The sequence below is a fragment of the Natator depressus genome, chromosome 3 (assembly GCF_965152275.1).
Source record: "Natator depressus isolate rNatDep1 chromosome 3, rNatDep2.hap1, whole genome shotgun sequence".
NCBI classification, from domain to species: Eukaryota; Metazoa; Chordata; order Testudines; family Cheloniidae; genus Natator; species Natator depressus.
In genome coordinates this window covers 153,154,238-153,173,489 of record NC_134236.1, presented here as the reverse complement: position 1 = coordinate 153,173,489, position 19,252 = coordinate 153,154,238, and the positions used below count along the sequence as shown (strand labels likewise).

Genomic DNA, 19,252 nt, shown 5'->3' with positions numbered 1-19,252 from the left:
TTCAGAAAGCTGCCCTGAAGAGCTAGAAAAACTATTTCTGCAGAGCTGCCAAACTTTTGGATGGACAAGGACTAGGCTTAAAAAAAAAAAACAGAAAAAAAAGGAAACTAAAAATATTCTGTGCATCTCATGGAAAAACCCATCTTTGGATTTAAAAAATAAATCTATAACTCCGAGGGCCTGACCAAATAACCTATGCTCTCAAGATAAATAAATGAGCCTTCAACTGCCAGCACCTCACCATGAAAACTGTGAGCCAAAGCCCGAAAAAAAGAAAAAAGAAAAAAAAAAAAAGAAAAAAACGCTCTTATCTTTTCTGATGTCCCCTCGAATGGGATTGGCATTTTAGGAGTCCTTCTGAGAGCAGATTCTCTCTATTGGAATGTTGGCACTTCAGCTGAATGATGAGCAATTTCAATCTGTTCTTCCCCAACCCCTTCTCCACCAGCTAATCTATAATTAAACTGTTGAAGGGGAGACTCTGAAAGGATCTGCTGAAGAAGAATCTTCATGATCATGGCAAATCAAGTGCTTCTCAGACCAATCTGTAGCTAGGTCCTTGGTGGTCTGGCTGGATATTCACTTTATGTCCATCATTGGTGATAGTATCACACCACTGCAGCTTTTGGTGACCACTTCATTGCCAGCTGTGTTGCAGCATTCCTTGATCAACATGCTTTGTAATTCATTGGTCTTTCATCCTAATATGTCCATAACAAGAAAGCTTCCAAAAATCACATCAGTGCTGACAGAGTTGGTTCCCAGCTTCAGCTACAAATATTCTCATTTCTGATCCTGTCCTCCCACATAATATGGAGTAGCTGATGAACACTATCAATCGAAAATGTCAATCTGCCACTCTTTAACCTTCCTCAGCACCCATGTGTCACTGCCATACAACAGAGTTGATACACCTGTAGTTCTATAGATCCACAGCTTCATCACATGCTTGAGGTCACAACATTCCCACAGAGGCCACTAAAGAACCCACACATGGTAGTAGCTGCTGCTATACAAGCTTCTACATCTTTCAAGCCTTCTCCAGCTCTGTCTTTGACATTTCCCAAGTATTTGATAGTTGCCACCTGATCAATGCCCTGTCTGGACACTGGTTGCAAGCTGGAGCTGGAGGCTGCTTGATGGTAATGTCAGTGACTTAGTTTTATCCAGGCGAATAACCAGACCAATGTGTCTCGCTTCTTGCCCAACGAGTTCAGCCATCAACTGCAGTGATTCTCCACATTCAGACAACAAAACAATGCATTGGTTCATTCAAGATCTCCCAGCAAATGGTGTAGAAGAGTCTGACACAACCCTAAGTCTCCTGTAGCAAACTCTTAGAGTAAACATCTTTGAGCATTTGCCCAGCAGGGCAAATTTTCACATCAGGAAGTAGTTATGGGATCTAACAATTTGCTGACACAATGGCTTGATTCTTTTCACTTTCACTGGTCTAAACCAAGAGAATTCCTGTCTGAAGTCAATGAAGTTACAGCAGTGAGAGAAGAGCATCAGGGCCAAACACCATTACACTGAGCCATAATGGAATGACATGTTGAATATGTTATGTGAACTCCAAAAGTTATTCCTGTGCCATACCATTTTGTACACTAGGCTCACCAAGTTCAAATTGACAAATTGACAAAGGGACAAATCCTTTTTCTGTTCTAAGAATGCTATCCCAAAAGCTGAAGAAGAGAGGAAACAGATACTGATTTGTGTTGGTTTTTACTGGGTCTGGCAATATTGCACGAATTCTGACACCTGCAATACACAGCATATGTTGTGCATTAACTTATGCCACTATTAAAACAGTTATTTCTGTTTGAAGTGGTCCTGGAATGTCATCCATCATGTAGTAATTGTGACCTCTTTGCTTTCCTTCTTTAAAAATCTTCTAGATGCAAGAGCTGGAGAAGTTATGGGCCACTGACTCTTGCACATTTCATTCCAATGAACAGATGCATTAGTGCTGCACATGCTCTCTTTTATACAAGAACAAAAACACAAGAGGTGCTGTGACATCATCTGATATGACGGACAGCCATACTATCCATGTTCTGTGCTTGTCATAGGCCTGTATATCCAAATTCATTGGTCTATATTCCACTTTCAGTTACATCACGTAACTAGTCATGATATCTAGATTAGAGAGACTGGTGGGGCTCCAGAACACTATTGGGCTAACAAATCATCCCAGGTAACGGAGCATTAAATCATTCTGTTTAGGGGGAAAGCAGCAGATACTGGCAGGAAAATAGCAAGTTAACTCCAAGGATGCTGGCATTCTGAAAACTTCCAGCTAAAGAATGCAGCTGTTTCCAAAGGGCAACATCCTCCCTTTGGTGACTTACCAGTACCTTGAGATTTCTCTGAACAACAGTAACTGAAATGCAAGACTATGTTCAGAGAACCCTATTTTGTGAAATTCTGCATTTCAGACTTGTTTTTCAGTCAGTCTCCTAGGCTGAAGCAGCAATGCACCATTCTGGCTGAGAGTGACTGTAGACGCCAGGCACCTGGAGGGGAATTAAGGGGAACTAGAAGTTTCAGTCTATTTTAAGGATAAGATCTCCTTGTGATGATGCAGGAGATGATGGATGAATCCCAGCTAGGGTGAATGCAAGACCTACACAAACAGCGATTCACTCTTGCCTGAGTTCTTTGTGGGGCTTCTGGGGTCCTGCCTACAAACCTATGGCCCCATGTGACATTCCTATTTAAAAACTTACAAGATTGAAGCATTAAACCTCTAACAAATTTAGGAAGAGTCCGTGGGGAGACAACCTGGCACCTTCAGCACCAAAACATAAGCCCAAACTACTTCAGCTAAAGTAGCAACTACCTTGACCACATACATGTAAGAGGCTCATATCTGACATGTGAATCAGCCACTGACAAGACAAGACAACACACACACTTAGCCAGTGTGTTACACTTGTACACATTCAACCAGCTCCCCTGACTCTCAGCTGGGGCTTGATCAACCAACTACCAGTAGCTCTTGCCTTAGCAGCAGGGCTACTCTGTATTTAGCTTCTCCCGCTAGCTGGAGCAAGAGAGCTCCATCTCCTTAAAAGGCACAATATTCATAATTAAGAGAAAGAGCGATTACACCTTCATCAAGCTCTGCTTAACTGGGGTTCCTAATAAAGTGCTTCTCAAGTACTGTACCATATCAGATACTCATTAGAATTGCACCAGATACTGAGTGCTGAAGAACAAAGTTAAAGAAGGGCATTAGAGTATGTCTACACCTCAGTATAAGTCCAGGCTTAGCAGAACTTGGGTTTGTTAACCCAGGGCCTGAGCATCTAAACCAATCTGTAACCCCAGTGTCGGAATTGTTGAACCTGAGGTCCAAACCTGGGGCTCCAGCATCTACACTGCATTACGCAGGCCTGAGTCCAGCCACTCATAGCTCAGACTTCCTAGTGCCCTCCCAAAATGTGGCCACTCTAGCCCTTTGTTCATGGTGCAGCATGAGAAAATGTGAGGTGCACCAACCTTGACTGTCTAGAGGACAAAGAAAGGTGGCCCATGGAATTGTGGGATACTTTTGGCAGACTCCCAGAGCACAAATCCAGTGGTGCTGCATTTACACAGCAAAGCAATAGGGCTTGAATCCTGGGTCCTGGCTTGCCTCGGTCTTTGACCCTCCACCCCCATGAGGTCCTGGGACCCTGGGTTAGTGTAATCTGTGTAGACAGAAGGGGGGTTAGGCTACAGCCTGAGTTCAAACCCTAGGCTTACGATGCAGTGTAGACAATACCCCTTACAAATATAAAACCCACAATAAAAAAAACGTTTTGGATCCTAAGTTGGTAACAGATTCTATGAACCGACTTTCAGATAAAAACTCACAAAAAGTTGAAAACAATGAAACTGAAAGCCATCATGATTGATTATGCACTGACCAGGTGGTTGACACTGCACAAACGTAAAGCAAGTCCTGGCTCCTGACCCAAGGGATTCATAATCTGAGTCAGACAATACAAAAACAAAAGCAAAAATCCACATTCAGACAACACAATGGGGAGACCTTCATTAGGGTCTAGTGTCCCTACATGAGACCAGATGAAGGTCCAGTTTCTCTCTCTGCTTCTATAGAGAGTTTCCTTTCAACATAGAGATGTTTGAGTGAGGTATCTGAAGGAAATGAACACTTTCCCTTGCTACAAACAATGGTGTAGCTAACACAAAGCTCCCTGCTCTGCCTTAAACATCAGTGATGAGGTCAGCTGTAGCAAGAGAAACAGGGAGACAAGACCTCAGAGTGTGAGAGGAAACAGCCTTTCAGCTCACTTTTAAGCTGAGAAATGAATAAAAGTAATATTCTATCTGGTTTCTCAGCATCAGCCAATCAGGGTGCAAACAGCATGCTGTTTCACCTAAGGGCTAAGGAGGACTGATTTCGTTACCGTCATTATCCCCTGCTCTTACCTACATATGTCAAAAGCTGCAAAATACAGCTCTGATTTCATCATCGGACACCAGAAAAGAGAATAAAATGACATGCATGGCCTAGAACAAAATGCTCTACGTATGTAGGCTGGGACTTGGTTTAGAGCAGCAATCGCAGTTTGGATTGGGGTTGGAGCTAGATTTGGGACTCTGGCTAGAAATGAGACTGAGGATGGATCTGGGCCTGGATGTGGGGGTAGAGGATAGAAGCCTCTAACTCTACATCCAGCTGCACAATATCATGCTGCATTTGCTGACAAGGCAAACCACAAGGGCAAAGCTTGAGTGGTAAGAGAAACTCTTTTTAAACATTTAGACATTCTCTTCATTAACATTAGACAGACGGCATGGGTACAGACTGGGACTCTGTGCGACACTGCACTGAAAGGCTATAAAAAGCCAGCAGCAAATACTGTTTAAAACTAAAGGTCTGACTCTGTGAGGCACTAAGTGCCTTTCATTCCTATCAGTCAGCAAAGAGCACACAGCTCATTGCAGGATCCCTTCCCAAATTAACACCCCAGGATGATGGACTTTTACACCAGACAGGCTGAGCAGCAATACTAAGATCTGAGAATATCTGCGGACTCTGCTGCAAAATACCTCTATACTCTTTGGGCAAGGTGTGCATATTGCAGAGGGGAAAACAGGGTGTTTCCATGACATTGACTAGTTTTACTATAGGCAGGGCCGTCCTCAGGATTTATGGGGCCCTACACAGTATTACTAAACTGGTGCCAGTGGACCCCAGAAGAAACACACCGAGCTTCGTACGCAGCAGTCGCTGCGGCAGTCCGGAAGGGGGGAGGGACGAGGCAGCAGAGAATACCAAGCCGCCCAGCCTGCCTCATGGCAGCGGAGAGTCACAGTTCCCTGCAGAAACCCCCATACCGTCTCCCTCATGCAGAATGTGCTGCACGGGCACATTCAGCTCTGTGAATACGGCCCCTGCCTAAGGAGGCTGCAATGCACGCTGGGTGTGGGGAGCTGACCTGCTCTTACCTGCCGTCCTGGTGGTGCCCCAAATTTTTGGGTGCCCTACGCAGCCGCATATGCTGTGTACGCCTAAAGACAGCCCTGACTATAGGTGAAGTTTCTCTCAGAACATTCTAGGTTTATATATATAAATAATTAGTAATGCTTAGCCCTTATACGGCAGTTTACACCAAAGACCTGTATAAAGAATAATGAATAACTTTCAGCCCACACCAGTGAGGTTAGGTGGGCATCATCTTCACTTTACAGATGGGGAAACGGAGACCGAGACATGAAGTGACTTGACCAGTTCTATGCACTAAATCAATGGCAGGGCCAAGTTTAGAGTCAATGGGCTCCTTTCTCCTAGTCTCAGGCTCATTCTACTAGACCACAACATTTCACATACATGAAGGATAGCAGTAGGGTAAAAAAAAAAAAAGTCACCCTCACTGAATTAGTAATGGACAGATAGCAGGAATAAATGATCCATGAACAATGCAGTCATGAGCAAATTCTGCTTTCTCTTGAGCATTACTTTTTGGCGGGCACAGCATGGTTTCACAGAATGCCTCCTTGGTGGCTTTTTCAGGTGGCTTCTCAGTCATGCCTGTGTCACTGAAGAATGGCTTCCCCATCTCTAGAAGATTAGGTATCAATATGGGAAGTGTCACCGCTTGGAGGATTAAAAGTGCTGCAGGTTCTCTCAGACACGAGTGCCTCCTTTGGCAGAGCTAGACTGGACTGGCTAATCCTTCAACACTCAAGCCCTGATTCTCTTCTCACTCCTCACCTGCTCTGGTATAAATCACAAGAGTCTCTTGAAGTCAAAGGAGTTACTCCAGGGTAAGATCAGAATCAGGCTATCAAGTCTTCCTCCTGACACTTCTGCTTCAGCCGAGAACCCTCCCTTATCACAAAAAAAGTCAGACAAAACAAGGAAACAGCCCCAACTAGCCAGCCAGCCAAGGAGAGTTTAACATACCTGTTTCTTTCAGACAGATCAGGTCTAGTTTGATCGGCTTTGAGAAACAGATTTGCTTTTTATTCTAGTTCAAAGCAAAAAGAAAAAAAATCCACCCAAATGCACAAAATATACTCACCTCCTGCTGAAAGTTGGTTAGTTGAAGGTTTACAAATTACTCTCTGGAGGCAGCAAGGGCCGTGAAAAGAAAACAACCTCACTTGTTTATCTAGCAATAAGAAGTCTAAGAGAGCCTTGTGTTATTGAGACTGTGCAGAAGGCACTAGGCTATTACTGGCACATTAAATCCTGATTGTGCGAGGTGCAGAATGTTCTAAATCGGTATGAGTTGAGGTTTCTCAGCAGTTCACACTGTCTGGCCCTTAATAGAATCCTAATAAGAGCTGGCCAAGTAACAGTCAAATAATTTAACCAATGACTTTTTAAAATTAACTTTTTCAAACAAAACATGTGCACATAGCTCTTCTCCTGGTAAAGCAACACACAAATAAATGCAAAGCTGTACCAAGGTCCTGTGCCCTGTAAAATGCAGTTAATCAAGTGCCCTTTTTTGTTCAAATGATTTTAATTATTGGAATGAACAATTTTTTTAATATGCAAATAAAATGTTCTAAAACCTGAAAAAATTAATGTTAACATTTGTCTAAGCATTGGTGGAACCAGAAAGTTTACTGCTTAAAATATAATATGATTGCACTGTACAGAGCCTGATCTACAGTTCCTGCAAACAAATTCTTCCCAGGAAATTCAGCGGGGTGTGTGTCTTGTCTGTGTAGAGATTACAGAATTGGGTCAATAGTCTTACGGCAGTCCAGACTTCCACAGATGTGCAGATGAGATGCACACACTGAACAAAGGCAGCATATCCTACATGAATGGGTTGATGGTATCATAAAATGCAATCAGTCAATACACACATCCCCCTTAGGCCCCAGTGGATGTTCACAGTAGAGAGAGAGGGTAACACGCGGATCTAAGGCAAGAGTTTGGTATTTGGGTCAGAAGAGCTTCAAGGGAGACTCATTCCAATATAAATGAAGACAGTCCTGAGTGTTAGCATCAGCTCTGAATCGATCACCACGTAAAACCCTGAAGGAGCAGATGCAAAGACATGAAAAAGATGCAAATGTTTCATGCCAGGGTTGAGTGGGTCTTTGTCTACCTCCAGTGGTAGATCCACAAAAGAGTATAAGAGCCGACTACAGTGAGAGGTAGAGGTGCTACTCTTTTAGCACTAAAGGTCCTAGTTTCAAAAGGCCAATGATAGCCAGAGTGCGGTTGGTTACACAAATGCTATAGAAATCTGCAGCTATCTGAAATAAGAGACAGGCTCCAGAACCAAAATATTTGGATCCAGATTTGGACATCTTCAAGTCCTGCAGTGCATGGCCTGGTGAGGTTTGGCTCAGGCCTCTCTCCTCTTTTTTTTTTTTTTTTAAAGTTTGCCTTTTCCCATTTCTCAATAATGATATGACGTGAAAGACAGGCTGTAATGAGGTCTGAGTGTACCACAATGACCTTTCATGAGCGCCTTAGCAACAATCACCATAAATAATTAAATCTAAACTACAATTGTCAAGATAAATGAACAAAGTACCTTTAGTGATGCATGAGCCACATTTTTGTAAAGGGCATTTGTTTACGTAAGACAGTCAGTGGGTCCCACAGTTTTGAGGCAAATTCAGGAGCTTTGACCTTCTTTTCATCTTAGACTGGAAATGGTATCTTGGATTAATGTATGTGAATGGTCCCCTTAATTTTTACTTCTTAACACTTCCATTTCAGAGTACATAACCTACTCAGAACTGACTGCTCACTCCTCCTGCAAGGTGTTGAATACCCTCAACTCCTGATTCCTAGATTCCGAGGGCAGAAGGGACCACTGTGATCATCTAGTCTGACCTCCTGCATAACACAGGCCATAGCACTTCCCTAAATTCTTAGAGCATCTTTGTCATGCTGTCACAATATCTTTTAGAAAAAAAAAATTCCATCTTGATTTAAATGAAACTAATGGAATGGAGAGTGCTCAGCACACCTTGCAGAGTGAGACCTCCCTTGCAGGGCACATCGTGGGTTCCTGACAGGATATTTTACATTAGAGAATTGAGCCCTTCATGTCTAATATTAGATTGTCCTTCCCACAAAGAATTTGCAATTTTTTTCTCTCTGTACTGAGACACACCTGGTAAATTTTTGTCATTGTAGACTAGATAGATTAGATACAGACAGCCAGAGAGAGGAAAACAGATCAACACGGATATTCTGACTGTCCTTAGGGAGAGATGGGGGACAGGGAGGGAAAAGCAAAGAACATCAGATAATTGAGAGTATTTGCAGCGTAATTAAAGGACATCTGGCATCCTGACCTTGTTTCAGTTAACAGGACATTTCAGATACCTAGAGTTTGGATAACAGATATTGCACTGTACATGCAGTGTAAAGATTTTCCACTGTGCGGCCCCTTTAACTCCAGAGGTCTTCAGAATTTTTATATCAAATCTACTGCCTTAAAAAAGTGTAATGTAGTGAATCCAACCAACATATTAAATATATTAAAGTCTGCAACTTCCTGCCAAAGCTGGCTGGTCCAGGAGATGGAATGTGTGGTTCTCTAAGATGACTACAAATAGATCCTCTCCCACTAGGGCTGAGAAAGCCAGATGAGTCTGCCAGCAAAAACGTAAGGCAGACATTAATCACAGGAGCCTGCACCTTCTCTCCACGTGCAAGCTCTATGCACCAGCAGGAAGGATAATGGAAGCCACCAAACAGAATAGGCGTATGGAATTCTCAGAGCCGAAAAAGTTCTTCGGTGCTTCCTGGATTACTACTAGCATTCAGATACTAATACCTTATTCATCATCATCAACAACTTTTCCTGGGCAATAGGTTTCAGCAGAGAGCTGCCCATATGCAAAAACATCTTTTTTTTTGGTTTGAGGGTTTTTTGGTTTTTGTTTTTAAATTCCATTGTAATTTTAGTGCCAAGGAAAGGGTCCGGATTGACAACCCCAGGTACCAAAGTGGTCAATGTATTCACAGAAAAAAATACGTTGCAGGCAGCAGCAGGGAAAATATGATCTTAGCTGGGTCATCTACAGACTTTGAATCTGGACTCTTCAGTGCTAAAAGCATGAGTCTACTGTTTGAGGCCACTTTATTGTCAGATATAATCAGAATGTTATCCTCTTATGTGGACCAGCCTCCAGAAGATGAAAATCGAAGATCTCCTGGTGCGACTAATACAAGCTTAAGGAGTAACACACACCAAAGCTGCTTTTTCTAGGCATTTCTCTTTAACCAACATGTGCTACATCATCAGGGAAATGCTTCTTTATTTCTTGTGGACCAGCAATAATATCCAGTACTCTACTCCTGGAAGTCTCTCTCTCACACAGGTTTCCCAAAGGTGAAGAAAAAAAAAATCCAGCCATCTCTCCCTACCCCCTATTTTTCTAGTGACAGGAGCCTGTGGGAATTAATGTAGATATCAGCTACAAGCCCTTATCCTTCTATCATAGAATCATAGACCTTAAGGTCAGAAAGGACCATTATGATCATCTAGTCTGACATCTGCACAATGCAGGCCACAGAATCTCACCCACCCACTCCTGAACAAACCCCTGACCTATGTCTGAGCTACTGAAGTCCTCAAATCGTGGTTTAAAGACTTCAAGGTGCAGAGAATCCTCCAGCAAGTGACCCGTGCCCCACGCTGCAGAGGAAGGCGAAAAAACCCCAGGGCCTCTGCCAGTCTGCTCTGGAGGAAAATTCCTTCCCAACCCCAAATATGGTGATCAGCTAAACCCTGAGCATATGGGCAAGACTCACCAGCCAGACACCCAGGAAAGAATTCTCTGTAGTAACTCAGATCCCACCCCATCTAACATCCCATCACAGGCCATTGGGCATATCTACCACTAATAGTCAAAGATCAATTAATTGCCAAAATTAGGCTATCCCATCGTATCATCCCCTCCATAAATGTATCCAGCTTAGTCTTGAAGCCAGATGTCTTTTGCCCCCACTGCTCGCCTTGGAAGGCTGTTCCAGAACTTCACTCCTCTGATGGTTTGAAACCTTTGTCTAATTTCAAGTCTAAACTTCCTGATGGCCAGTTTATATTCATTTGTTCGTGTGTCAGCATTGGTACTGAGCTTAAATAATTCCTCTCCCTCCATGGTACTTATCCCTCTGATATATTTACAGAGAGCAATCATATCTCCCCTCAGCCTTCTTTTGGTCAGGCTAACAAGCCAAGCTCTTTGAGTCTCCTTTCACAAAACAGGTTTTCCATTCCTCGGATCATCCTAGTAGCCCTTCTCTGTACCTGTTCCATGTTTAAATTCAAACTGGGAGACCAGAACTGCACCCAATATTCCAGATGAGGTCTCACCAGTGCCTTGTATAACTCTACTAACACCACCTTATCTGTGCTGGAAATACCTCTCCTGATGCATCCCAAGATCACATTAGCTTTTTTCACAGCCATATCACATTGGCAGCTCATAGTCATCCTGTGATCAACCAATACTCTGAGGTCCTTCTCCTCTTCTGTTACTTCCAACTGATGCGTCCCCAGTTTATAACAAAAATTCTTTTTATTAATCCCTAAATGCACTTTTCACTATTAAATTTCATCCTATTACTATTACTCCTGTTTACAAGGTCATCCAGATCTTCCTGTATGATATCCTGGTCCTTCTCTGTATTGGAAATACCTCCCAGCTTTGTGTCATCCACAAACTCTATTAGCACATTCCCACTTTTTGTGCCAAGATCAGTAATAAAAAGATTAAATAAGATTGGTCCCAAAACCGATCCTTGAGGAACTCCACTAGTAACCTCCTTCCAGCCTGACATTTCACCTTTCAGTGTGACCTCTTGTAGTCTCCCCTTTAACCAGTTCCTTATCCACCTTTCAATTTTCATATTGACCCCCATGTTTTCCAATTTAGCTAATAATTCCCCATGTGGAACCTTATCAAATGCCTTACTGAAATACAGGTAAATTAGATCTACTGCGTTTCCTTTGTCTAAAAAAATCTGTTACCTTCTCAAAGAAGGAGATCAGGTCGGTTTGGCACAATCTATCTTTTGTAAAGCCATGTTGTATTTTGTCCCAATTACCATTGACCTCAATGTCCTTAATTACTTTCTCCTTCAAAATTTTTTTCCAAGGCCTTGCATACTACAGATGTCAAACTAACAGGCCTGTAGTTACCCGGATCACTTCCCCCACCCCCTTTTCTTAAAAATAGGAACTATGTTAGCAATTCTCCAGTCATACGGTACAAACCCTGAGTTTACAGATTCATTAAAAATTCTTGCTAATGGGCTTGCAATTTCATGTGCCAGTTCCTTTAATATTCTTGGATGAAGATTATTATTTAGTCCCATTAAGCTTTTCAAGTTTGGCTTCTACCTCGGATGTGGTAATATCTACCTCCATATCCTCATTCCCATTTGTCATCCTACCATTATCCTTAAGCTCCTCATTAGCCTCATTAAAGACTGAGGCAAAATATCTGTTTAGATATTGGGCCATGCCTAGATTATCCTTAACCTCCACTCCATCCTCAGTGTTAAGTGGTCCCACTTCTTTTTTTTTTTGGTTTGTTTGTTTTCTCTCTCATTTATATGGCTATAGAACCTTTTACTATTGATTTTAATTCCCTTTGCAAGATCCAACTCTACATGGCTTTTGGCCTTTCTCACTTTATCCCTACATGTTCTGACCTCAATAAGGTAGTTTTCCTTGCTAATCCCTCCCATCTTCCACTCCTTGTGGGCTTTCTGCTTTTTCTTAATTACCTCTCCGAGATGCGTGATCATCCAGCTTGGTCTACAATTCCTGCCTATGAATTTTCCCTTTCTTGGGATGCAGGCTTCTGATAGTTTCTGCAGCTTTGACTTGAAGTAATTCCAGGCCTCCTCCGCCTTTAGATCCACAAGTTCTTCAATCCAATCCACTTCCCTAACTAATTTCCTTAATTCTTTAAAATTAGCCCTTTTGAAATCAAAAACCCTAGTCACAGATCTATTTTTGTTTATTCTTCCATTTAGTTTGAACCGAATTAGCTCATGATCGCTCGAACCAAGGTTGTCCCCTACAACCATTTCTTCTATGAGGTCCTCACTACTCACCAAAAGCAAATCTAAAATGGCATCCACTCTTGTTGGTTCAGCAACTACTTGGTGAAGGAATCCATCAGCTACCGTATCCAGGAAAATCTGAGCCCTATTATTATTACTAGCACTTGTCCTCCAGTCTATATCTGGGGAGTTAAAGTCTTCCATGATCACACAATTCCTATTAGTATTTACTTCATTAAAAACATTAAAGAGGTCTCTATCCATATCCAAATTGGATCCCAGCGGTCTATAGCACACCCCAAGCACTATCCCAGGGGAGGCTCTAGTAGCTTTCTTCCCCAATGTGATTTTTGCCCAGACAGACTGACTATCTTATCCATTCCATCACTTCTTATTTCTTTACCGTCTACCTCATCATTGATATACAATGCTACTCCACCACCTTTGCCTTTATTTCTGTCTTTCCTAAACAGCACATACCCTTCAATACCCCCGTACTCCAGTCATGACTACTATTCCACCAGGTTTCTGTTATCCCGAAAATATCTGGATTCACTTCCTGCACCAGTAGCTCTTGTTCCTCCAGTAGCCTCTCTCTTTGACAGCAATTTCAAAACCTTCCTGTTTATTTGAATGAGGAAGTTACCCCTAGAAACTCACATTAACTGATCGCTCTGTCAAATGAGATATACACTGCTTTCTACTTGCTCTGGAGGGCCCTGAGATATCAAACTTTACAACAGCAACATAATTACATATATATTAAGATATCTTTAGAGGTTCCAAAAAATGTATTTTCCACTCTGAGCCTTCTATGATTAGATTCATGGTAACTAAAGTAATAAAAGATTTTAAAAATTCTATAAAACACTTCCAAAATAGTTTTTTTCTGTAACATACATAGCATATGCACAATTCATGATTGTGTGGTAAGGCATAAAGGCTTTACCTGGTTCTGGATGCCCTTCATAAATCACTTGTGCTTTCACTACTCATAAGAAAGCTGTCCCGAATTCATGCCAATAAAGCCTTTTTACCACTCCACCACATATTCTGTGTAGATCAAGATGGTTAAACACTCTACACACACGTACGTAGTTAATTACATACAAACAGAGTTTATTAATTATTTAGCACTTAAAATCAATCAAAAGATAGTACCTTCTTTTTGCTGCAGTAAATCTGCCACTTCTTCTCTGGCGGGAGTGCAAACATAGCCTCTCTGTTCTTATCTGTGAGATCCAGTTCATCCTGGGATTGTTAAATGAAACATACACAGTCAGATGCATTGATACCTGCCAATACTGTGGGAAGAACATGCATCAAGCAAGCACACCCCACACCCTCAATTAAAGCAGCAGAGGACCTAGTGTCTCCCTGTAATGAGAGATCTCTGTAAAGATTTGTATTGCCTGTATCCCCTTCACCACTGATTTACGTTCACATTCTGCTACAGGTTCCCCCAGTTAGAGCAGAACAGACCCAGGGAGGTGACGAGCAACCAGTGTGACTTCCCTTGCGAATCATCATTATACCTGTGCTCACCCCGGTGGGAGCAATCGCTGTATTTGATGAATAAGAAGGGATACATCCTGATAGAAGGTGACATGTCATGAAAGAGTTGAAGTGAAAAAACCTCAATTCTCTGGCTAAAATAAGGCAGACACTAAACTTTCTCTGAGAAGTCTATATAGAGTCAATGCACCTCCTTCCAGGCCCAAAATACCAACCTGGATCCTGCCCGCCGGCGGCCCAGCCCTGCCAATATACTTCAGGACTGACCTGCACCAACCCCCAAAAGAACAACCCCAGAAACTGCCAGCGATGCCAAACTGCTATTGATTTTTAGGCCAGCTTTGAACTCTTCAGGGAAGGGACTGTCTTTTACTGTGTACATTAAGCACTTAGCAAAATGGGGCTCCAATCTCCGTTGAAGTCCTTAGAGTTCTGGTTGGATATAAATAATATTCTGAAGAGCACAGCAACATATTTTGCTTTGTTTGGTCCATCTGTGCTGATCATACAAAACAAGCGGCAGAGGGTGTGCTTGAACAAGAGTAAGAGCACACGTGTGTGGTACAAAGACCATCCACTCCTGTCTTACACAGTTTCAAACAATGTTTCAGCCAGATTTTTTTTTGGTAATATATTATATATTTGAAGGAGAAAGTGTTCAGGAGTCCTATAACAAGATGACATTGTGAGGGCTAACAGAACTGTAAATGCAGCACCCATGCTACGCTCGCCCAATGCAGGAACAATACCTCTAACTCAGTCCCACAATGGCTCATTTGGAAAGCTTTCAGGGCTGGGAAACTTGTGAAAACAGTGAGCTAAATTGCATACTGAGCCTGGTAGTGGCTGCTGACAGATTTAAAAGGTCCACAGAGACTTTAGCAGCAGAAAGGTACAAAAGAAATGCAAACAGTAACAAGGCTAGGTCACTGCCAGCAGCAGAAGGTAGAATAAGCTGGGGGATTTTTATTCTTTTCAAAAATGTTTAAAGAAAAAAAAAAGGTTAGCTGTGCATGAAGAGCACAAGCCATGTGGAAATGTTTAGGGTGAGTTTCCAACCAAGGGGGCAGCCAAGTGAGACAAGGAGTTCTATAAGTTCCAACCAGAATCATATTCTTGGGTAGAGAGGGAGAGAGAAACTACATGTAAGGTCGTAAGACCAGCAAAGGAATGCTGTTGGAGATCAAGTGTGTGGGACGAGTGGGAGGATCAAGGAGGAAATCAGAGTTTCCAGGTTTGGAAGAAGAGCTGCTAGGGCTGCAATACACGTGAAGTGAGCTGGCCAGTCTTAGCTGAGTCCTTAGAAAATCATCACTGCAAGAAACTGGAGGCAAAGAAGATACAGTAGGAGCTCTGTTACGAAGCTTAATTCATATACAAGAACAAGTTGAGAGATAACTAGTTCTGTGTGGTTTTCACAGAAGGTCCCCCAATACCATACTGAATGACAGCACTCTCAACCAATAAAAGAAGACAAGATAATCATATCATATCAGAATATTCATTAAGTGAGCATACCCTGAGGGCAGGATGCTGTAACTTCGCCACCTCTGAAAGTTGCTGAACCCCTTTTGTGGGTGTTGCATGCATCAGGCATAGATTCATAGATTATAAGGCCTCAAGGGACCATTATGGTTATCTAGTCTGACCTCCTGGCCAAAGTGCATGATGCCGTCTTTGCCACACCTAGCATTCTGCCATTTAATTATATATTTTGCATCCTTATAGCATGAGCTTCCTTACAGAACAGATAGATGATGGGATGGTAGAAGATGCAATGGAAAAAAGCATGCACATGCAGGCAGCCCTCTTCACTGCAACCTAAAAAAAGCAAACAAAACAGTAAGAGTCATTGCCCTCGCTGCAATCTTAATGATTCAGGGCATAACTTGCTCATCAGCTGACGATCAGGAAGGAATCTGCTTCCACTGAACAGCAGTTAGAGAGGGTGGGCTAATCCTTCCTCTGAAACCACCAGCATTGACCATTGTCAGCAGGCCAATCCTGGACTCCAGGTTCACAGCCCAAATGGCAAGGTTGCAAGTGGGGGCACCTCCATAGTGGAGGAGGAAAACCTGCCCTACTGGACACAGAACAGCAGCAAAGCCAACCATTGGCTTTCAATGCAGTGTGCAGTCACTCTTGTGGCAGCTGTGCTCTCCTTCAGTGAAGGAGGAAAGCCAGTGAAATTGCATAGTCATGGATATATCAGCCTCGCTAACCTTCCTCCCCTTGCCCAGCCACTCATGTTGAGGCACACCTTGTTCTCTAAAGGTTCTCAAAATCCTGCCTTTCTTTACCCCTTTCTACAGTGGCAGCGTGAAGGACTTCTAGGACTACAGAGGAAAGCACGGGACCTGACCCAGAAATAAGACACTGGACCACATGAACCATTTGCCTGTTCTAATATGGAATTCTCATGGAAACCACCTTAAGAATCTCACTGCCTGAGAGCATGGCCATAACAAGCACCTCAGGCTCTGAAGAGATTTCAGAAGGGTATATCTAATGTGCTCGTGAACACATCACACCCGCCTGTTTTCAGATTGGCCCTAGTCACCGAGTGAGACTGCTGGCTCTAATGTGAGTGCAGTGACAGTGGCCACCCACTAGAGGAAAAAGGGACCAAAAAGGAGGCGGTGGGAGAGTGCAGAAGTAGTAAGGACCTTGAATAGCATCATCTAGACCAGGGACAGAGCTAGGTTAGGAAGCCCTCATGCCTGGATGCCCAGGGAGCATGTGGGAAGAAGAGAGGTTCTGTTAGAGGGTTTTTTCCTCTCCCCTTTTTTCTATCTGTTGTGGTGATTTCTCTACAGAAATGTAGTAACTGTTCTTCTATGTCTTGGATGGAGGGCTCGGTTCCAGAGGTTCATGCCAACAGGCTCCTGTACACCACAGTTCAGCTGCCTGGCTCTCACAAGCACTTCAAGCTGCAAGTGCTCCAGTGAAATACAGATTAAAGAGACATTTGCCAGAATGGCCTCAAGGAGATGTTTAAAAAAAAAGTCCCGTTACTATTCCTTACACTGCACTCAGTTTTCCATTTCCTTTTTTATTTTTACTTACTGAGGGTGGGATACATTCAGTTAATTTCCCTTTTATGTGGGCCCTTTTTTACGGACAGACTGAATTTTGATGATACAACATTAAAACGTATTGGAGCTGGATTTGAGGTTCAAATATTTCCAGTTCAGTTCTCTGCGCCAAAGGGGAAGATGGCCTGCATTCAAAATGGCTGCAACCCAGGAAAACAAGAGGGAGAGAAGAGGAGGAATGGGCAGGGAACATAAAACAGTTTTTTGTAGGATTAAAAACCATACTATGTCCCATGATTTGGGGAACAGTCAAGTTGTGAATGCTGGACCTGGTGCTTGGCAGCCATTGTGTTTGATATCATCATAAGTCCAGCACAAGCAGAACAAAAGGAAACGTTTCACCAATAAAAGGCAGCACCTCTCTGCAAAAGCGTTACCTTAAATGAATACAGGAAAAATAATATGGGAGAAAATTAAAATACCCCATGGTTATCTTGAAGAAGCTGGCTGCATATTAAGGACTGTGTTTAGGAATCCCTTCACCCATCTCTAAAATGTAGCTATCTCCAGGTGGAACGTCGTAGGGCCCAGTAACTCTGCCCATCAGTGCTTTTTAGGACAGGAAGAATAATTCATTCAATTGGAACTGTAGGGTTTAGATGGGAAGAATTTCATATACTCTGAAACTTTGATCCTAATAAACTCCTGTGAGGTGTGTTGGGACAGTCTAACAATACTGTGTGTGGAATCCCTTCAGTGCAGCAGGGCTCTTCTTTTAGATAAAGTTCTTTGCTACTTATGCAGATTTTTCTACTAATCCTTCTGAATGTGCATGGGAAGGACTTGACAAGGTGTACATGGACTGACATGGAAGAGAATTACCAAAATGTACCCCTCCTGCATTCTTGGCCATTATCTGTTAACTCATCTGGAATCCTATGGGGAACAAACTGCGATTTGCAAGGTCTTATTACATTGGTACAGTCCAATACAAGATCCTCTTCCTCACTGAATTCAAATTAGTTTGTGCCAGTATTGGACTAAGCCAGTCCTGAATTTTTATAGATTTTAAGGCCAGAAGGGCTTATGACTATTTAATATGACCACCTGCATAAGCACAGGCCATAGGTTTCACGCAATGATTCCTGAATCCAAAAATCTCAAATAGTTCCGCCTGTTGTGCATTGTCACAACCTACACTGCAACCTCTTTGGGGAGGGACAGTCTTTTTACCACATATGTACAGTGCCTAGCATACTAGAGTCCTGATCCTTGACTGGTGTCAATAAATGCTATTTCAAAACAAATAACCCTGATAATAAATTGGATTGAGGCTGATACTTCTGCATTGCTTGCAGTTGTCATACTTAGACACCTTCGCTTTGATGACAGAAGATCTCTTAAATTTGACCAGAAGATCTCAAGCGCTGTACTTAAAACTTCTCTACACTCAGGGCTTGTCTACACCTACTGGGGGAATCAACACACAGTGATCGATGCATTGGTGGTTGATTTAGCAGGTCTAGTGAAGACCCACTAAATCAACTGCAGATCACTCTCCCATTGACATAGCGTAGCGTGGACCCCGTGGTAAGTAGATCTAAGTATGTCAACTTCAGCTATGTTATTCACGTAGCTGAAGACGCTTAACTTAGATCGATCTCCACCCGTAGTGTAAACGAGGCATCAGATGGACACTGCAGCTCTGTATGTTTAGCATTTCCAACCTTGGGTGGCACGAGACTAGGACATGTCCTCTGTACAGAATTCCACCCCAGGCAGTAAGTTCATCTCTACAGTCCTAGTATGTTTTTATGTGAGGCGATTTCTGGACTTTTTCTGCTGACTATCCATCTAATTCTTGCTCAGGGCCTTGTAAGTTGGATCATTTTGTGTTTCTCATTTGAGCTTGTCAGATTTTGCTTCAGAAATGGGTAGTAGTGTTATATGTACTTCAACCTCCTCTTCCTGCAGCTCCTGGCTTCCCCTGCTTAGAGGTGCTCTTGAAAGCATGCCTACTAGAAGCAGCTCCTTTCCAGGTCTGTATTTCACTTTTGCAATGTCGTGATCATTCTCTGAAGTCTTGGTGGTACTTTGCCCAATAGTTTCTGTAAGACGGTTTACAAAGGTTTATAGTCTTGTTTCTGCCTCGGTTGATTTCGGCCTGCAAACATACTTG

At 42.7% G+C, this 19,252-nt stretch overlaps 1 protein-coding gene across 2 annotated transcripts in view; it reads right to left on the bottom strand.

Moving 5' to 3' along the window:
• DAAM2 (dishevelled associated activator of morphogenesis 2) overlaps window positions 1–19,252 on the bottom strand; it is a 245,128-nt gene that overhangs the window by 114,845 nt on the left and 111,031 nt on the right. For both annotated transcript variants that reach the window (XM_074949118.1, XM_074949117.1), the window contains exon 3: window positions 13,685–13,774. In XM_074949118.1, coding sequence (XP_074805219.1) covers window positions 13,685–13,774 — 90 coding nt within the window. The remainder of the gene's footprint in view (window positions 1–13,684; window positions 13,775–19,252) is intronic.